The sequence below is a fragment of the Castor canadensis genome, chromosome 12 (assembly GCF_047511655.1).
Source record: "Castor canadensis chromosome 12, mCasCan1.hap1v2, whole genome shotgun sequence".
In the NCBI taxonomy this organism is placed as follows: domain Eukaryota; kingdom Metazoa; phylum Chordata; class Mammalia; order Rodentia; family Castoridae; genus Castor; species Castor canadensis.
In genome coordinates, this window is record NC_133397.1 from 91,572,456 (window position 1) to 91,593,864 (window position 21,409).

Consider the following 21,409-nt stretch of genomic DNA (forward strand, 5'->3'; position numbering starts at 1 on the left):
TGTGTGGTATCGAAATGCAGGAAAAAGCTGACAAGTGAAATGGTGGTTGTGGCAGGACAGATAGACCAATGGACAGAGAGAGAGATTAAGTGTCAGCATCTGTTCATGCTGGATTTTGTGAGTTCTAAGACACAGTTTTTCAAATTTTAGCATCTTTAACAACAGGATGCACTTTTAAAACAAATTATTGGGATATGTTCATTGTACAGGGGGATTCATTGTGATAATTCCAAATAGGCTTTCATTGTACATCCATAAGATCACCCCTACAATCTCTCCCCCTCAAACCCTTTCTGCCCCACTTCAAGCAATTGCAAGAGGTTTAATTGTTCTATTTCGTGTACGTATAGGAGGTCTATCCACAATATTCCCTCACCTTAATCTCCTTCATTCACCTTCCCTCCTCCCATAAGTTACAGCACATACTGTACCTAGTTTACCGTCCTGTCTTTGGTTATTAATTTCTAAGTCGATGTTCAAAGGGGTTTGTCGATATACCCCTGCTGTGAGTATACTTTACTTTGGTCAGTTCAGCTCCTTCTATTGCTCTCCCTTACTCCTTCACTCCCACCCCCCATTTTTCAACAGCTTTCAATACATATCCTTATACAGAATGCACTTTTCAGTGGAGCTCTGATACCTGCTATGGTTTGACAGTTTTTTCCTTTGTGTGAAATATATTAAAATGGGTGTCTTAAAATCCTTAGATTTTAAGAATTTAAAATTTAAGTCTTTAGATTCAGTGAAACCAAATTTATATATGTGTATATATGTACATTATAAAATCTATATGTGCACATACACATTAATGTTAAGCCTAAGTTTAACAGTAGTCATCTACATCCATGATGTTTGTCTTTTTGTCACTTTTGACTAACTGACTCAACAGTTCAGTGAAAATCCCTTGTATCTGTTGTAGAGGTACAGATACTGAAAAATATAAAGAATTTCATGATGTCTATGAAGATGTTTTATTTAAAACAGCCATAAACTATTGACAAATAAGAAATACAGTTTTAACTTTCCATCTAAATACCCAATCAAGACTGATTTTTTTCACCATACATTAAGACATTTGCTCCTCCATTTTAAGTGTCTTCACATAAAGTGAAAGATGGTCTTGCAGCTGATAGAGTTTTCAGTAGAAAAGTGCTTACTATTTTAAAACAACAACAACAATAAAAAAAACTGTATGATGACTGCTCTCTTTGCAGAGATAAAATAAAACTTGGCTTTCTGTTTCACAGACATAAATTTCAGATCGATTAACTATTACATCTGAAAACAAGTAAGAATTCCAGAGGGAAATAGCTTTCGAGAGCTCAACATCTTTTAAAGAATGCTTTCTCAAGAGAGACATAGGAGATGTGGAAATGTAGCTGTTACAGTGGTTTCTGCCTCTTCAAAGGTCCAACAGCATACATCGCAAACATATAGTATATTGTGATAATAAAATGTCACGCGAAGGGGACAATCAGAGCAAAAATGTGGAAAGATCAATAATGAAGAAAAGATTAAGAAATAATGTCATAGAGAAAAAGCAACAGATTCAACTTGATGATAGACATATTTTAAACTAATTGATTATGAAAAATACCATAAACAAAAATAACAGGATGTGGTAGACTGGGAGAAAATAGTTTACAACTCATGCAGTGGACCTAGGAGTATAATCTTTACTGTAAAGAAGTTGCTACGAATAGTTAACAGAAAAACAAGTCAAAGGACGTGGAGTTAGTGTTGGCTTGCCTACTGTAGTAACTCCATTTCTCATTAGTTCAGTGGTTTTTAGCTGTGAGGGACCACTTGTATTTCATAAGGAATTATATGTAGCTCCTTTCTGAGGGCCTTTTCCTTGTAGAGGTTTTAAACTCTCAAAGGTAGATTTCCACAAGTTGAAACAAATGATGTGGCATAGAAAAATAGTTCTTTAGTTTTTAAATTTGTTATATTGATTGAAAATTCATGGAATTTTGAATTTTCTGAATCTACTGCATTATTGGTTACCATTTTCCTTTTGAAGAGCATGGGAGTACATAGTTTCTGTAGCCAAACCTGAATTTTTTTGTTCTAAATAGGCAAATTGAGCTATTTTATGTATTTTCATTTGAAATAAATTGCAGAAATTCTCATAGTGGAATATTTTATTAAATATAGACTGTTTTATGCTACTAATGAAATCCTAAACATTTGCGTATTAAATATGCGAAACTAAACATGAATTGTAAATACTAGTATTTCTTGTACTTTTAAAAGTTAATCAAAATTATAAATGTGTCTCATACTGCAATTTAATACAGCTGTTTGGTCTACCTCTGTGTATGTTTTTAATTTTTTTCATGTGGCTTTTTATTAGCAATCCAGTGGGGAGAAGATGGCCGTCCATTTCATTTTCTCTTCTATACTGGCAAACAATCTTATTATTCATTAATGCATGTAAGTATGTTATATTCATGATAAATAATATGAACTGTAAGCTACAAAACTAAATAGTTCTCAGCTTCAGAGTTTCTCGTATTTCATAATGGACAAAAATAAGATGTCTAAAGGTGATGAAATGCTTATATTTTTATGTTTTAGTTTTGCTAAAGGTAAACTTTGTAGAATATGTATCAAAATTGTCCTTAAAGTGCTTTTACTTACAAACTGAAATCATCTATAGTACATGTGTATGCCAAGAATACAGTGCTGTCAGGACTGTGAGGCATTTAATTTACCTCGAGTGCTATCTCTACTTTGTTTTTGTTATTCATATGAAATTTTTTCTCGTCATGGGTTAATGCAATGTATGAGTGGAGAATTTGGGTCCAGAAAACTTGATTGATCTTCTTACACTTCAACTTCCACCTGATTTTGAGAGTGCTATAAACAATTCTTGTTTTGATTTCAGAGCTGTTCTTGATAGTATGCAAATTTGGGAGAGTTCCCTAGAATTACCATGAAAAAAGGGCTGGATAATAGTATCCAGTTTTAAAGGGCTGAATCTATTTTATTCTTAGAGCACGATGTCAAGTTCTGTTTTACCCATGGTATGATTTTTTTTCAAGTTACAGAAATATTTATGGGGCTTCCCTCATCCAGTCAGATTTCAGTGGCTTGAATCAATGCACACGTTTACTCTGCTTTTTAGGCTTATCTGCTGTCTGTTTGTGCTCCACACACCCAAAGGACAAAATCCCCACTTGTCAGGTACATTTATTTCTTGGGGGGAAAAAAGAAAGCCTTCTTTTTACTTTTTGTTGACCTTGGGCAAATGAGCTTCTTGCCCTGGCAGAAAGGAAATGAATGATAAATGTAGAGGGTGTCTTTGCTGAGTAATGGAGCTGCAACTCAGGCTTCCACCAAGGCTCTCTCCTGCGCAGCCTGAGGCTGCCCGAGGACCCCTGCTGTTCATTTAAATAGGTATGTCAAATCTGCCTCCAAACGCCGCTGGTTTGATCTGTGGTAATATTTGTGAAGGTTCCATATGGACTTGAGCCCCCTGCAGTGCTAAGAAATAATGTACAACGCTTCATGGTGCAGACGCAAATTTTCTCTGAAAAGGGATGCAGTGCTGTGTTTTAGCTGTCGGAGGGGATGATGGAGCTGACGCGCTAGGCCTGTCAACTTGTTACACGGATGGGTTGCACGCAGCGAAGCTGTGGAAAATCTGTGCCTTTTAACTTTTCTACTTAATCACGGTTGTAGCATTGCCTTTAGACTGTATGCTACATTAATTCTCTTCCTGCCTTCTGCCTTTCATCCCAAGTTTCACGGAAAAAAGTAAAGCATGCAGGTCTTGCAGAGGAGCCTTATCAAACAGCTGTCAACTGACAAGCATTTGCATTTGTTTGGCTGAAACTGAGCAACCCAAGGGGGAGATACTGTGTTGCATTCCATCATAATGAAGAAATTATATATTGTAGAAGGGGCCTAACTTTATTTTTAGCTTGTTTATGTGTTTTAAAACATATTGCTTTAGAAACTGATTGGTTTCTTAGTGGATAGAATTTTACCTTACTCTCCAACTAAAATGCCAAATTCTGTCTTACTGATAATTATTCTTTCATTATGAGTAGTGTAGGTTTTGTTACATATAGAAGAGTTCTTGGCCTTTTGTTTCCATTAACTTGGTAATTCCTAAATGCTTGCCAATCACCTCAGCATCAGGGATGGCAGATGTCATTAATTACAACTGTAGTCATACCCATCTCATCTCTGAAAGCACACAAATCTCCATCCTCTAAGGTGCAAACCTTGAATTAGCGATTAAATGTTCACTGTCATTGAACTTGTAGAAGGCACTTCCATGTGGAAGTTGGGCAGTACACAGAAAGTCCACCTAATGAGACTTGGAAGATCCACATGTTTTCTCTCTTCTTTGTTCTCGTCCTCACAGCAGTGGGGCGGGGTGGGGGGGGCACTTCCTCTTCTTGTCCTGGGTGATCTCTGTGCATTCCCCACCTTTGCACAGGAAGTAGCCCCTGAAGACTGACAGGCTTTAAAGACTTGTAAATGAATTTTTGCTGCTACCATTTGTGTTTGTTGATATAATTTTCTTCCTCTATCACAGGAAAAGACTCTAAGCCAAAGTGTTTTCCCCATGTCTTTGACCAGCTGTGATTATATGAGACATGGCAGTGTCTGGCTAGGCTTTTTAACAAGGAAACAGATCTGGAGCTGTGTGCAGCTGTGTGAGGAGACCTTTCTAAGTCGATTAACCTGTCTTATATTCTGTAATCATGCTAAGTCTTTTTTAGTATTTGGTGATTATTTACATATTAAGTGTGCTGTGCATATTACTTTATAGCAACTAATAAGGGATAGTCCTGGTGCAGTTTACAGTTAAGGACAACACATAACGCTGTAGTGAGTACCGTCTCCGGTTGAAATACATTTAATCCATCCAGTTTTTGTGGAAAAGTGGGGAGGTTTTAAGGAGAGATGACAGTGAAAAGAAACATAATTTATTGTTCCTGCTCAGAAATGAAGCAAGATAGGAAATTATAAAATGAAGGAAAATTTGCCAATCCATGTGGTCTCACACTTTATGACTATCTCATTCTAAAGGTTCATTTGAAGGTCAGTTCAGACCCCCATTTTCCTGTAGACATAATGATCCATTTGTCTTCAGGTTCCTGGGAAAGCTAGTAAAAATAAAAAAACTTACCACTTTTATGATAAGATTTAACTATTTAATAAATTTATTATGTATATTATACTTTCATTATAAAATTAAAATAGAATTTATTACAAATTTTATCATAAAATTTGTATTGCTAATATGATATACATATATAACAAAAAGCTATAAAACAATACTAAAAGAATTTCTTTAACAATAACAAATAATTTGAAAAAAATCAAAGATTTCTTAAGTTTTTTGAAGCAGCATTGAAAACTGTAAAGAAGACTATGTTGATGTCATGGGTAGGGCTTTTTTTTTAAACTCCAAATAGATGGCTTCCTATTTCCTGAGTAGCTGTGTTAGAACTTAGGTACTTTTCAGGCATGAATTGGGGCTTCAGTTTAGGTTTCAGAAGAAGAAAGAAAAGAAAGAAGAAAAAAGACTTCCTGAAACAGCTGAGCACAGATATAAAAGAAGGAAGGAGGTATGGAGAGGGAGAGAAAAGAGGAAAGGAAGAGAAGGAAAGAAAAGAAAAACTGTACAGCCAAATAGCTAAGCTGTGACTAGACTAAGGAGAAGACCCTGTGTGCCTAATTGGGGGAGTGGGTAAAGGGCTAGATCTAAAATTCACTCACTAAAAGTGAGTTGAAAATGTGTTAGCTTTTCCATTGCTGTAACAGAATACCTTAGATCAACTTGAAAAAGGAAAAGGTTTATTTTTGCACACAATTGTGAATGTTTCAGTCCATGGTCAGTCACCTTGTTGCCTTTGGGCCTCTGACAAGGAGAACATGTGGCAGAGTAGAACTGTTTGCCCATGGCAGGGAGGTGAAATAGAGAAAGGAAGAGACCAGTGTCCTGCAAGGGCACACCTGCAAATGACTAGAAGACCTCCTATTCCCCCAAACTCCACCACCTCCCAACAGTGCCACCCTGGGGACCAACCTAGGGCCTTAGTGGGATACTTACCCAAACCATAGCAAAAATCACTTAAAACTCATTACTGTGAAGTGGGAACTCTTTTGTCATATGTGGTTTATTAAGTCAAGGTCTGTCTTTAATGCAGCTTTCCCCAAAGTGCTTACTGTGAAATACTCTTTCAGAAAGGGGTCTGAGTGAAGTCAGTTTGGGAATGTGCCTGTCGTGTACTGGGGAACAATACCTAGCAGAATGCAAGCTGTGTAGGCTGTGAATGCGGAGACCTGTGCTCTAACCCACAGCCTTCAGAAGGGACCATGGAAGGAAGCCTTTGTAGACAGAACACCATTAATATCCCATGAAACTGCTGCTGGGGAAAGGTTGTACAAGATGTGGAATGCACTCTAGTGTCCTTGTGGGCATTGCTCAGACACATTTTTCCAAAAGAAAGGTGATAAAATCTCCTTAGTTTTAGGCTTGGTATAGCCCCAACACGATAAGCACTTAATAATGGAATATGTTCAAAGTACTTCTTTAGATTGAAGGTAGTTGATGAAAATCACTCCAAACAAATGTTTAAAATGAAGTACTAAGTAGTTCATTAAATACCTAAACTATTGTGTTAAATCGAATAAACTTTAAAAACATGGAAGAAAACCAAGTACTTCTAATCCTTTTACCTTAGAAACAGGGATAATTAGCCTTGTGAGAGAAGTACCTGGCTTGTTCAGAGGTTGTGAGTTTATTTCAAATGATTGAAGTAACTCAAATTCTTAAAGCCCAGGGGAGTAGACTTGGAGAATCCAGGCTCAGTAGCCATCCTCAGCGTAGAGTATCATCAAATTCTTGCTTGGTTTAGATGTTTCTAGATCCTCTTTGTGACCTTACGATGAATATTTAAAACTCCTGGAGATATAGTGATTAAAAATGGAGTATAATAGTGACCCTTCTAACACTGAGCTAATACAAATAACTGTTTTATAACTATGTAAAGTGCCTGTTTTTAAAAAGCTATAGAGTGGTGTTAAGGGATCTCTGCATGCTGTTTCAAGACTTCCTGACAGCAGGAGTCGGTAATTAATTCAACAGTAGGCATTGCCGTTCTAGTGGTACCTTTAATGTACACTTTTCTCACATGTAACCATTGTATATTTTATATGCTCCAAGCATAACAATTAGGGAAAAATTTTTTTTAAGAAAACAGATTCACCTTATTGCCTCTATGTTGATTTTAATCAGGTTACTTTTTTAATGGCACAATTGTTATTATAATATGTGATTTTAATTTAAGAAGAAAAAATACAAGTATGCAGTAGCTGAGTTCCAAGCACTTTGATGTTGTCACTCCTGGCTGCACTTCCCCAGAGTGCTTTTCATATGACCTGTATTTGACACTCTGTTTTTTATGTTGAATAGCATTGCACCATGGATGTATAGACTGTACAGCATTCACAGAGGAGTAGCAGAGATGTACAATGGAAGTAGTCACTTGGAACTTGAAGTACACAGCAGAAACATCTCTGGAGGACATCTATATTTATTTAATTTGATTTTATTTATGCCAGTGTCCAAAAAACTGAGGTGGTGGTTATTTAAGAAATCAATTTTCCGTGTTTTCTTTAATAAACACAAGTTATGTGACTGAACTAGTATCTAAAAATGATTATTACTATTAGTTTGTTACTATGTATTTCGTGTAACAAAATGCAGTTGACTTTTTCTATGCTACCCTCCAACGTGAAGTGTTACTTGTTTACTCTCTTAAGATTGAAATTTCCATATGATTAATATAACCAAAACAGATTTTAGAAGGCTACTAAAAATCATATTGCTCATTCTTTGAGAATAGTTTAGTTTAAGCATTTCTTTTCTGTAACCTGAGCATCTGGTATTTTCAAATTAGGCACCTTCTAAATTTGACTCATACATTATGGAAATCTGATGACACGAGGGGTGGATAGGCTTGCTTTGATTTTATGAAATATTAATCATAGCTGTGATTAATGATTCAGCATTTCACATCTGGGTTATTCCTGTCATATTTGAAAATTACACTATTAAATACAGTATATAAACTTAGTGGAGGTGGGGGTAATTCTAATTCTCTAGTGTTCCTTAAAAATTAAGTGGAAACTTAACAATATACCAGAAGCTACCAGTGATAATCTGTGATGTTGACAGTTCCTGGCATATTTTATACCCTCAAGGATTCTTTAAAATGTAAATCAGAACAAATCTCTTTAGGGAGGTGAAGCCATGGAATCTGCTTTTCTAGAGCACTGTGGACTCTAACCAAGGTACTCTTAAGAGTGATCTTATTATAGAGAAGAGAAAGAATAAGTAGAAATGGTTAACCAATAGGCTTATTTAAATTATTTGACTCTTGAAAGCCCTATGTCAGTGCTGGCAGAGTGGCTCAAGTGGTAAGAGCACCTGCCTAGCAAGCATGAAGCATGAAGCCCTGAGTTCAAACTCCAATGTGCAAAAAAAAAGCCCTCTGTCTCCTGCTAGCATACTTGACCATTGCTATGGGTCAGCTACTATGCTAAGTACATGTTTTCTTATTTATAAAGAAGTATATGTTGCTGGCACTGTGGCTCAGTGGTAGAGGTGTGATTAGCATGTGTGAGACCCTGGGTTCAATTCCCAACACTCCTCTCCCCCAAAAAAAGGAGTGTATGAGTGACGTAATTTGTTGGGTTATAACTAATTGTAGGCATTTCTTAAATGAATGGAATTTAATACTTCTCCCAAATTTTTTCTCACAATTTTACTTACATTGTTTATAAATTCCTATGTGTGTAAACATAACACTAGAAGGAAATGGCATTGTGGAAGAACATTTTTTTAAAAATACAGACTTTCAAGTGAAAATTTCTCAAAAGTCGTTGGAAAGAGTTAAATTAGCAGGCCAAATTTTCACTTAAAACTTACTTAAGGAAGTCAGTTATTGCCTTGGTTACTCCAGAAAATTAAAGAAACCCTTTGAGCATAGGAGGCTGTCGCTATTGTTGATATTCTGATTAGATCATACATCTTTAGCTAGCTGTGAAAACCATACCATCTCTGGCCTCTGCACCCTCCAAGTCTCAGGGCTGGGGAGCACGTACCTGCTGCGCTTGCTGCCTTGCACCCAGGCATAGCATCCTGCTGCAGGCCTGCCTGTCACCCAGCTGGGCCAGGTGTGCAGTGATGTCCACTTGCTACAAGTGAGCTGGATTCCTTTTGTGGTAGGCTTTACCTGTTCAGAGCACTTGAGGATCGTTTTCTAAAAACAGGTGCATAGAAAATATTTTCATATACTACCCAGTTGGAGTTCCAACCCAGTCAGTGTCTTAGCCCTTTAAAATAGGGGCTGGGGATTGTAGCTCAGTGGTAGAGATGTGCTTAGCATGTGTGAAGCCCAGGTTGGATTTCCAGCCCACCCCCCACCCCCCACCCCCCTCCCCACACACATTAAAGGCAGGCTAACCATAGTCAACAAGGCTTTCCAATTCTTGGGAGACATTGTAAAATTAAACATTAAGTACAATTAAATATTAGAGAAGTAGTTCACATGTAAATGCCATAAATTTAATGGGTAGGTGTCTTAAGTTTAAATATATACTGTGATTTTTCTTAAGGAAATTTTTACACTGTGAAACTCTAAGGAAAATAGTTTACAGGGTTTTTGTTGTTGTTGTAATCCTCCTCCCTGAAGTGGAGTTGTAAAATTTTTACATTTATTTTTAAAATCTGTTAAAGTGTGCAATGATACATGATACTAAATTCTCACTGAAATCTCTGTCTTCCTGTAGTTTGGGAAATAGTTTTCTTTAAAAGCATTTTCGTCTTATTTACTCTGCAGTTAGCGTGAGGAGGGCACATTAGAATGAGGACTACTTATAGGAAAAAAGTACAAAGTGTATCATTAGTAACAGTGTGCTATTTTATTGCATGTGTATTTTATTTACCATAGGAAGTATATGGAAAGCTACTCCAGTTAGAAAACTACAAAGGTCCTCTTCCAGAAAAGACTGAAACCAAGTAAGTTCTTTTCTTGCGTTGGAATGTGTGTAAACTTGAAAACATGGCATGTAATTACTGGCATACCTAAGCCCTAATGTGTTAATATTTCAGTATTAATCGTTAAAATTAGGGTTCCAAACAGGGTGATTTTTGTTTCAGAGGAAGCAAATTTTGAGGATATTTTTATGTGACCTTATTGCAGATTTATGTATCAAATGGTATTTAATTTCTGTATTTAAATTCAGTATTTGAATTTGAATTATTTTGTATATAACCATATTTGCATGTTTTTGTTTGTTTGATTTGGTTTTGTTGTTTGCTTTTTTTTTTTTTTTTTTTTGAGATAGGGTCTTGCCTTGTAGCCCAGACTGATCTGGAACTCACTGTGTAGCCTCAACTTATGATTCCCATGCCTTGGACTCCCAAGTGCTGGGATTACACATGTGCCCTACTACATCCAGCTTTTACCTTGATTTGTGTGTGTGTGTGTGTGTGTGTGTGTGTGTGTGTGTGTATTTCAAGATTTGTGCTTCCATTTGGAGGTGATAAGTCAGATCCATCAAACTATGCAACTTACTCATTCACTGTTATTGGGCAAAAAACTCAAATTTCTGGATACACCTTATTCAAGTTATGACTTTGTTCTCAGTCATTTGTGAAAACCAGTGGCTTTTTAAATGAGTTCTAGAGTAGCATATTTAACTTTTCAAACAAAATATTTACTCACATCAGTGTCTTTTCTAAAGTAGATTGAGGAAATGGAGTAATATTTCTCATAAATTGTGTGCTTAGATGAAAGTACTGCTATACAGTATGAGAAATCTGTTTTCCAATCATAAATTGCTTCTGTATATGGGATCCTTTGTGGTATAACTAATTGCATGGTTAATTAAAAAGAGAATATATGTGATACTTTAACAGAGACCTGATTGGCAGCAGATGGCTGATTAAGGAAGAACTAGAAGAAATGTTGGTGGAAAACCTGTCAGATCAAGATGTGAGTAATGAATCTTTTGAATTTAAGGGGACTTGTACCATAAGAATGGAGACAATTGCCATATCAAGGATCCTAATAGTAATGTTTTTCGGGGGCAGGTGTTCCTAAGACAGCTTTTCTTTAAAAAAAAAAAAAAATTCCATGTTGATTTCTGCTATGGGACAAGGCTCTTCTGTTTGATCAGGACAACTACATGTCCAGTCTCCCCACCCTCCTTTGTAAGTGTCTTCGTGTCCTTTGCCAGTTGTCTTAGGGAGTGTAGCACAGCAGGTGAGAATTTGGTTCCTTGTAAGGCCAGTAGCTCATTTCCCAGCTAAGGATGAGTGCAAGGAGTCATTGCAGGTGAAGGAGAAAAGGAAGCAGCACCTGACTCCCTTCCTGCAGTATGCAGCTCTACTTGCCTCATTCACGTGTCACTCTGTGAGGAAGTGGTCTTCCTCTTGGTGTCTGCCCACCACTGTGTCAGAGTCGGTTGGAATGCTAAACCTCACCCCAGACCTGGCACTGAATCACTGGGAGGACACCTAGTGTCCTCCTGTTAATAATCTCCCCAGCTGAATCTTAGGCCCAGTAAAGATTGTGACTGCTGCTTAAGGCCTTAATTGCATTCTTACTTTGTTAAATGCTCGCCCGGCATTATCAGAGGATGTTTGAAGATTTAAATAGTTGGATGTTATAAATATAGGTGACTTTCTGGAAGATTTGAGCAGAGATGTTTCACAAATTGTTTGAAGAAAGATTTTTTTTCTTCTGTGACAGTGATTAACACTGTTAGCACCTTGCCTTTTGTAGATTTTAAGTCATTTACTTCAGTTGCTCTCTTTCTCTCTTAACATATTGGAGAAACTAATGATTTGGAAAAGCTGAAATTTGCTTAAACAAAATGTTGGACATTTGGGTAGTGGTTGATCAGAGGTAGTTTCCAATACCTTAACTGCCAAGTGTTGTTTCACTTGAATTTAACTGAAAAACCTTTTTGCTTCTTCATTGTTTCCTTCTGTTTTCTGGCCACTTTAATTTTTATACAATTAGGGTTTTTTTCTTCATTTTGGAAATACCCTAAAAACTTTTCATGCAGCTGTAAAAACAAAACATCGTATATGATGATCTTCTATACTTTTGGGGTACTGGGTATCAGAATAAATCCTGAAGTTTGTGGCTTAGTGAGGTGGGGGTGGTTTGTGACTTCTCAGATCTTAAGTTTAGTTTGCAAGCAAGGCTGTGTCATATCTGTGGTGACCCTTTGCTGTTTAAAAAATAGTGGAAAATATATAAGGATGGCTGAGAACAAAGGACACAGGCCAGTGAGTGGAGGGGAGATTGGAACTCTGGGTAAGTATGTCATCCTTATTTAGAAAACTATCTCCTCTTTTATTATCTCACAGGAAGCTGTATTCCAAACAGTTCTTTTAATATTAATCTTTCTGATGAGATTCTTAAAGATTTCAAATTATTAGCGGATTTTTACTATAAAGGCAAGTGGTGACAAAGTTGAGTGTGGTTTTTAGAATTGGCAAAAACCATACATAAGGTTATCAAAAACTGGGTTTCACAATCCATATTAACTAAGGATCTCAAGTATTAGTTGTTTCCTTCTCCATAAACACTTTAGAATGATTATTCTGGCTTCTAATTTTAAGGGGTTAATACCAAGTTGTTTACTTTCTAATCACATGTTCAAGAACTATTAAAAAAATGCACAGAGTAGCAAGGATAATTTATTTCAAGAGGTTGCCCTTTAAGTCAAGTATCTCTTGAATTTTTAAATAGCTTGATTGTTCAGTTTTAAAGGAAATCATAAACATTAAAGTAACACAGCTTGAACAGCCAAAAATATATTTACCAAATGTATTACGAAATATAATTTAAGAGGTACATTTTCTCAAAATCAGATTCCTTCCATTTTACTATACATAACTTACTGGAAATTATTTTTAATGCTCCTTTTGATACAGTGCTAATAAAAGGGTGGAAATTGCACTTGAGCATCTAAATATTTTTTTGAAAATGAACTTAAATCTCAATTTCATAATCATACTACAGAGAAATTGATTTTTCTTTGAATGATAAATTTCTTTGTTTCTCCAAAGAAAAGATTTAGCACTAGAGACACACAGGAAAAGGAATGCATCTGCACGCTGTTTTAAAAGCAGCATGAAGATGCAGAAGTGTCATCCTGTCAAAATTCATCAAGAAAAGCAACATTGGAAAGATCAAGTATATAAAAATAGAAAAACTTTAGCAAATGCAATTACACTTGCATCTTCTAATGAATTTTTATTTTTATTGTCTGTAGTATATGCAGTTCATTCGGCTACTAGAAAAGTTATTGACATTGCAGTATGGTCCTGCTGAAGAAGAATTTGTGCAGAGGTTCCGCAGAAGTGTAACTATTCAATCAAAAAAGCAGCTGATTGAACCTGTGCAGTATGATGAGCAAGGAATGGCCTTTAGCACCAGTGAAGGTAATGGCATTCCATGAAGAAAACAAAATAAACCAGTGAGCACTGAGAAACTATAATTCTTGCCTTTTGCTGTTGCTCTCTACTATGTGTTTGATTTGTTTGTGCTTAGTACTGCTACATTGGATTTCCAAGTTTTTTGATTCTATTGAAGTTTTTAAAAACTGAACTTACAGTATCCCCCCAAAAATGTGGTTATACACCTGTACAGTCATATCAATACTTTATTTATTTTCACATTTTAACTGGTAGAATCAACAAAATAAAATACAGCTGTGTTCTCAAAAATAAAAAATGCTCAATGAAGCTGGATATCAGATGTAAAAACCATGTAATGTGTGAAAACTCGAGGCCCTTCACTCACATTTTCTGTATATATGAACAGAGACATTTGACATGGTATATCGTTTAAGAATTGACCTAATATATATGTTTGCAACTCATCAAGATGTAACCTCATTCCTTTCTCATTTTCACCTACTGTTTTCAAAGAAATGAGACCTTTCCTGAGAATTCATTTCTACCCTTATTATTTCATTATATTGTTCACATATTTTAAAAAATTACATTACTATAAATATTTTATTGACTATACATAGGCAAATTGGTTGAGTTTTTGTTTGGTTGGTTTTGGTTTTTTGGTATGTGTTTCAGTTTTTTTAGTGGTACTAGGGTTTGAAGTCAGGGCCTTGCACTTAACAGGAAAATACTCTACCACTTGAGCTGCACCCGCAGTCCAGTTGTTTTTTATGAAAATGAATGGCTGTTGGTGTTGAAACTGATTAGGAGTCATCTCAGTGTTTCTAAAATGGAATTGAAAAACAAAATGACCCCACAAAAAGCTTTATTACATTAACTGTGGTATAGCTTACCTATTTTACTTTTGTTTGATTTGTAGTAAGTTCTAGAACTCTTGTGAACAGCATTATATATTGTTATTCTGCAAAAACACTGGTCTTAAGATTTTTACTAACAGGAATTTTGCATTTTTAAAGGTAAAAGAAAGAGTGCAAAAGCAGAAGCAGTTGTTTACAAGCATGGAAGTGGAAAAATAAAAGTGAATGGAATCGATTATCTTCTTTATTTCCCAGTCACACAGGACAGGTTTGGCTTTGGTTTTGATTTTTGTTTGTAAAGAAATGTGTTCAATAATGCGTCATAATCAGAGAATTTGAGAATTTCAAACTATTTGTCTGGAGGATTATTTCTCGTCACTGATACAGAAAACTAGCCCAATGGAAGCTTTTGCTATTTTTCTATGTAGTTTTCCATATTCTTTTTAGAAAGATCTCTAGAAATCCTCATTGACTCTTGTTGTCAGATCCAACTGGAATTTGAATATTCTTTCTTATATGTATCTACGTTCTGAAACTCATGTTATGCCAAAATCTAAGAAAGGCGGATTCTGCCTTCTAATTTGGGGGTGCATGTGCACAAAACAAACCAGCAAGCCCAGAGACCATTCTTGGCTCTTACAACTCATTTAGACCCTAGGTAAGGAAAAACACGAACAGATTTTCTGTGCTATGGTTGTTTTCCTGACCATAAATATTAGAAAAGGGCTGCTTTACCATTTTTGGACTCTTTCCTTTTTAGAGGAAATTGCTTGTGCATATACTGAGCAAGCAAAGACCCCAACATTCACAGATTAAAACAGCTGGTCAGCACCTCTCAGTTCCCATTTCTAAATGTGAGCTATGCTTCTTAAATTTTATATCACACAGAGAAATAGACATGCATCATAGACAGATAGCACAATTCTTCTAATCCCCTTCAAGCTCTCTGTGAGTCACTTCATAGGCCTCTTCTTGAGACAGTCGTTATCTTTGCAGTAGTTCACAAGTAACAGAAGTTCCATGTGATTTGTTCCTCCTTCCGAATCCTCCTGTTTCCTGAAGGTCAAGAGAGCTGAAGCTTCTCTGCTCCCAATACTTGTTGTGTAAGGAAACAGGCCCTTCTAATGCCATGTAAGCTTCAAGAGAGAATCATTACCTCTGGAAATGTATGCTTATTGTATTTGTGTGTGCTTGTGTCAAGAAGTAGCCTACTCTTCACTCTATTTAATATGAATTAAACTAATTCTGCCATCATCCCCACAGAGAAAGGAGTGGAGGAAGTTCAGGAAATGACAGAGAGAGGCTCATGCCTCTGGGATTGGGAACTTGAGCACTGGAAACTGCAAGGAGGAACTGCCTAGCTGTTACTTTGTATTCGGTTATACCTCCTGCTGATTGCACAGAAAGCCTCACCTCTGGCTACCTTGAGCTGTCCAGTTATATCCTTAGATCTTTTTCTTCACTTGAACTGCACAGCATTTACTCAGGATCATCTGTGCTCACTCTCATCTATGCCATTTGAAATACAATTCCTGTTCATCAAGGAACACCTCATTAGGAAACCTAATGCTAGTCTTAGTGGGAATAGGTGCTCACACCTTCTCTCTGTTTTAAGTAGCTATCGAGGCTTAGGACAGCCCTGCTAGCCATGGACTGGCCTTTCTTTCCTCTTGGAGGAGTGGACAGGGGCTCACAAGTCCGCAGCAAAGTGACCACTGGCCAACAGAAAGACAGCGGAGCCAAGGATCAGGGATATCAATTCTAGCTGTTTCCTAGCTAAGACCTTAGCAAAAATGTTTCAAGATCACATCTCCAGTTGGGAGGAGGGAACTGAACATCATGATCTCTGAGATATCTACCTCACAGTCAGTTAAACTGCCTACTTCTCTTTCCAGGGACATTTTTGGGAGAAAGTTTTTCACAAACAGCATGCTGGTCAGAGGGAAAGAAGGCAGTGTAGCCTTACCCATATTATCAGAATGTTGTATTCACTTGTTCATGTTTATAGCAAACATGTATTGCTTTGCACCTGGTGCTGTGGATTGAAGGTCGATAGCCTTTCTGGAAAGGCCTTTGCTCTGTTAGGCAACCAATAAAGCAACATTTAATGGCCATCTCAAAGAAATACATTCCTCACACAACACTAATAACTGTGTAATAGAGGAGACATGGTTAGCATCTTAACCAATTACATAAAAATAAGAGAGAATGTATTTGGTACTAGAGAGTACCAGTCAGAGAAAATAAGAATGAGGAAATCATTTATTTACTTTTTTTTTTTTAACTTAAGCTGATTTGTATAACCAAGAACAATACTAATGGGGTTTTTTTAACTGAGGATTCATCTGAGATCCCTGAGAAGAGAGATGAAAGTATTGTGAAATATTTTCGTGCCATATAACTGCTTTTGCATTGTGCTGGTTCTCAGTCCAGTATAGTTAAAAGTAATATCAGGGTCTAGGTGCAGTGGCTTACACCTGTAATCCTAGGTCCATTAGAAGTAGAGATCAGGAGGATGGAGATTTGGGGCCAAAGAGGGGAAAAAGTTAGATCCCAATCAATAAGCCAGGCATGGTGGTTCATGTGTATAATCCCAGCATAGGTAGGAAGGTTGCAGTCCAGGCAAGACTGGGCAAACACACAAAACCCTACCTGAAAAACAGCCAAAGCGAAGCGGGGCTAGGGATATGGCTCAAATGGTAGTAGAGCTTCTACCCAGTAAGCTTGATACCCCAAGCTCAGAACCCCAGTACTGCCCACAAAACAGTGATTGCAGTATAATCATCATTTGCAGTTGTTAATCTTTTGGAGTGTTTTTCATTTGTTAACAAATTTGTTTTTGTAAACAAATGAAAAAAATGGGGTTGTACCAACTTCCAACTGTCCATACTCTTCTTCATGGTTCTTTCTTACCTTGACCACTCTTGCTTCATTACTCTGGTATATCTTTAGAATCAGACTATGAAATGTATTTTTCTAACTTTTAGCTGGTTATTTACATAAGCATGTGTTAGGGAAACTTAAAACTTTAGGAATTAAGACAGACAAGTGTTTAAACTCCCAAACAAATACCATCTAGTAGTCTCTTTGTAACTTTACTTCCATTACAAACCCATTTATCTCTTTGGTGATGAGAGACACCCCTGGCATGTACATTTGACAGGACCATAGCCTCTGTCATGCAGTAGTGGAATTGGATTATCAGTTGTCAGTCTATAGTTACCATATTATGGCCACTACTTGCAATAGCACTGTTTTTTAGAATGTGACTAGTCTTGGTTTGGCTGCTTGAAGCATTGGTCCAAAAGACAGTATAGATTTATGGTTTTTGTTGTTGAGGTAGGTCTGTCCCTGTATAGTATTGGTATGAGTTCAGTTTCCTATGGCCTTGGAGAGTCAGTCCACATGAGATTATTTTGCTCATGTAATGGGAGAGTCGCATTTGAATGACCTGCTTTATACACCTCTCAACTTAATTGTTAAGCTTTATTTGGGGTCTAGAAAGCCACAGTATCAAATAAAACAAGCAAATGCAATATAAATGGACTTTTCTAAATAAAAATTCAGGGCTGGGGATGTAGCTCAGTGGCAGAGCTCTTGCCTAGCACACAGGAAGCCTCAGAGTTCAATCCCCAATACTGAAGAAAAAAAAAAGAAAGTAAATAAAAATTATCTGAGATATGAAGGTGAAATCAAAGGCCTTGACATGATACCTGGCACATAAATGGTGTTACAAATGCTTGTTCATCTGAGCGAGAGTAGGCCCTGGGCCATTTTCCGTGTTGACAGCCTTCCCCATAGTGCTTCCTGGGATCATGGGAGTGTTTGCCATCCTGAGGAACAGACCTGATTGACTGCATGGCTTAGAGAACAACAGGAACATGTGATTTTTGGTAGGAAAGTGTTCAGTCTTAAATGTAGTTTCGGTAACTTAAAGTTACCATATCAAGATGCACATTATACACTAAGCACACACTCCGCACTATACTTTAGTAAATCCAAATGGCATTTGGTAATTGCTTGAGTAGGCTTATTAATTTTGTATTTGATCATTAAGTCCAGAGAGGATGATTCAGTTGATCAATGGAGTCCTCCAACTTGATGACTTCTTTACAAGGTTATTTTCATACCTTGCAAAGCTCTAATGAGATAAGGGAATGCTATCCTCTCTATATAGTGTATTTTTATACCCATAAAAGGAGACATAAGCCTTTCACCCCTCAGCACAGCAATCTAAACAGAAGCACTAGTGTTTCTATATCTTGGTATAATATATTGATAGAGAAGAACAATGACATGTAAAGTTGGCATGCGTCCCAGGAAATCATATATCTTTATAGGAGACTTAACTCCATGTGTTTGTGTTGTGCTTCAGAGAACAGTTGATGTTCCCTTTTCACTTCCTTGACCGACTTGGAAAACATGATGTGACCTGCACTGTCTCTGGGGGTGGGAGATCAGCACAGGCAGGAGCCATCCGCCTGGCCATGGCTAAAGCCCTGTGCAGTTTCATCACCGAGGATGAGGTCGAATGGATGAGACAAGGTATGCGTTCAAGGTTGAAGATCCTTGTTGTCCCAGTGCTCTCTGCAAGTGTTTCCTTAGTGAAAGAATACTTAAACATGGGACATCACAGCTTGCTTGTTGCACCTTTCATGCTGCACAGCCATAGAGTCTTTCAGGTTTGAGTTCTATAAAGTGAACTTGAATTAGAACAAGAAAGAAGCACACTCACAATGATTATGATTACTTGAACCCTGCTGAAATACTCAGTCCCAAAGCTAGGGAGAGTTTACTTTGGCATTAGGTACAACCTTTTGTCCACTTAACTGATAATTCCCTTGTATTTGAGGCAAATTGGGTATTTTTGTTTTACCAGACAAAAGTGTAATGATGGTTTGCTAATGACTTCAGGTACTTCCAAAATTATTGGAGGATTTAATTTTTTTTCTCTTGTGATGTTAGTTTGAATTTTTTTTTGTTTTGTTTTTGCTCTGTGTGACCCTGTCACCTGGGCATGAATGCAAGAGACCCCACAAGGTAGGGAACAGAATATGCCATGGATTCTTGCATCAGGGCACTACTTAAATAAATCAGGCTGGTGTCTATCAACGGCAGAAAGTACAATGTGTACTGCAGGCAGCTGCACTGGCCTGGGCGACTCAGCAAGTGCCTTGGTCCACAGTTCTTCTGGCCCCGTAGATGGTCCAGCCACTTGGGTTGAATATAAGCACTGCCTATGGCCTAGGCTACTTGAGTTTTCTAAGTAATTTGCCATTATATAGGATATTCATTGTCTACTCATTAAGATAATTTGATAGGACCTGACTAATCATTCTATTATTTGAACCATGTGTATATCAACAAAGTAAAAAAACATTATAACTTCAGTTCTTTTCTTTTTTTAGGGGTGGGGGGGAAGAGACTGGGTCTTGTCTGTAGCCTAGACTTGCCTCAAACTTGCCATCCTCCTGCCTCAGTCTCCCAAGTGCTGGGATTACAGGTGTATACCATTATGCCCTGGCTTTTCCTTAATTTAAACTAGATAGAAGTCTTACATGTATTTTGTCCAAAGTATTATTGTTTTATTCCATGCATGCTGGCTATATAGTAACTTAGGTTTTCCTTTGCTATCAGGCCATTAAAAGATCCCTAATAAAATATCAAAGCCGTGTATCTAATGAAGAGAAGTGTTAGTGTTAGAAAAGTAAAAAGAACAAGGCAAACTATCGTCTGTTTATTTACTTAGCAAAGCAATTTAAGAGCATTCTTATCTCTGGTATCCATGGTCTTTACTAACACTCCATGGCTCCAAGTCCATTTGGATTGCCAAGAGTAACTCTGTAATTGCCTGGAAACATGATCACTCCTAATTACTAGATGAGTGGCAACTTTTAGTTTAAACTGACTTTATTCTTACAGAATAAACTGCTATGCCTTGAATATAACTCTAAAACTTACTACTTAAGTTCTAAACAAAATACCAAGGAATATCACTTTTACAGAAATTATAATAACACAAGTTTCATTTTTCAAATATGTTTGGCAAGTCATACATTCAAGTGTACACATGGTATCTGTGTGCTTCCTCAGACAAAGGTGTTTCTTTTCTCCCTCTTGTCCATTAATACCCTCACCTTTGTACTAGTAAGCATGCATGATAGGTTCCATCACAGTGAATAGTGACTGGCCATAAGAGAGTACCTTTATCTTAAATGGAACAAGTGTAAGAACCAAAAAGGAGTCAGAATTCCCACAGGACAAGGAAAATAGACCCATATAACATCACTGTTGTTTGTCTCAGAAATTGGAAAAACTATTCCCAAAGAGTGAAAGCACAGCAAGCTGCTGTCTTGAGATTTATACGGGGTTGATAAATTATTACAGGTCCAGTTGCTTCTCTCTGATGTTTTTCTAACAACAGTAGCTATAAATTCATGCAGTTCACCTACATGTCTGCCAGGCAGCCTACATTTTTCATGGCTCATAAAGGTTCTCTTTATGCTGCAGCTGGACTACTTACTACTGATCCACGAGTCCGAGAACGGAAGAAACCAGGCCAGGAGGGAGCCCGCAGAAAGTTTACCTGGAAAAAGCGCTGAGGCTTTTCACACAAGAGGCGAGGAGCAGTTCTGTGTGTGTGTGTGTGTGTGTGTGTGTGTGTGTGTGTGTGTGTGTGTGTGTGTGTGTGTGTGTGTGTGTGTGTGTGTTTGTGTGTGTGTGTGTGTGTGTGTGCTACATATTGGACCATGATGAGTGTCTGCTGGCCCATGTGAGGACAGCACTTTTGAAGCTCTTCATTTGTGAGGTGATTTATTTTTAAATACTACTTTGTAAAGGTTACCATAATAAAAAGAATGTTAGCTTCATTCTGCTATTTTCATTTTTTTTTTAACTTTTTCAAAAGATAACTATAATATAAAAATTGTGACATACTGGACTTGAACACTTGGCAAAATCTAGTCCAGGCTACCTCATTTTGCAGTTCAGAAGGTTCATTTTCAAAGACTAAAAAATCTACCAGAGCCACCATTGCTAATTTAATGCTAGACCTAAGCTAGAACTCATTTTGCCTCATTCT

General features: G+C 37.1%; 1 protein-coding gene across 3 annotated transcripts in view; it reads left to right on the forward strand.

Annotated features, from left to right (window-relative positions):
- Nucleotides 1–21,197, forward strand: part of Mrps9 (mitochondrial ribosomal protein S9) — a 60,404-nt gene extending 39,207 nt beyond the window's left edge. For 2 of the 3 annotated variants that reach the window (XM_020179668.2, XM_020179669.2), the window contains exons 5-11: nucleotides 2,357–2,436; nucleotides 9,984–10,051; nucleotides 10,955–11,030; nucleotides 13,327–13,495; nucleotides 14,488–14,596; nucleotides 18,704–18,873; nucleotides 20,839–21,197. In XM_020179668.2, coding sequence (XP_020035257.1) covers nucleotides 2,357–2,436; nucleotides 9,984–10,051; nucleotides 10,955–11,030; nucleotides 13,327–13,495; nucleotides 14,488–14,596; nucleotides 18,704–18,873; nucleotides 20,839–20,930 — 764 coding nt within the window. In that variant the 3' untranslated portion in view covers nucleotides 20,931–21,197. The remainder of the gene's footprint in view (nucleotides 1–2,356; nucleotides 2,437–9,983; nucleotides 10,052–10,954; nucleotides 11,031–13,326; nucleotides 13,496–14,487; nucleotides 14,597–18,703; nucleotides 18,874–20,838) is intronic. The other variant, XM_074050463.1, reaches the window with a different exon arrangement.
- Nucleotides 21,198–21,409: the final 212 nt, after the last annotated feature.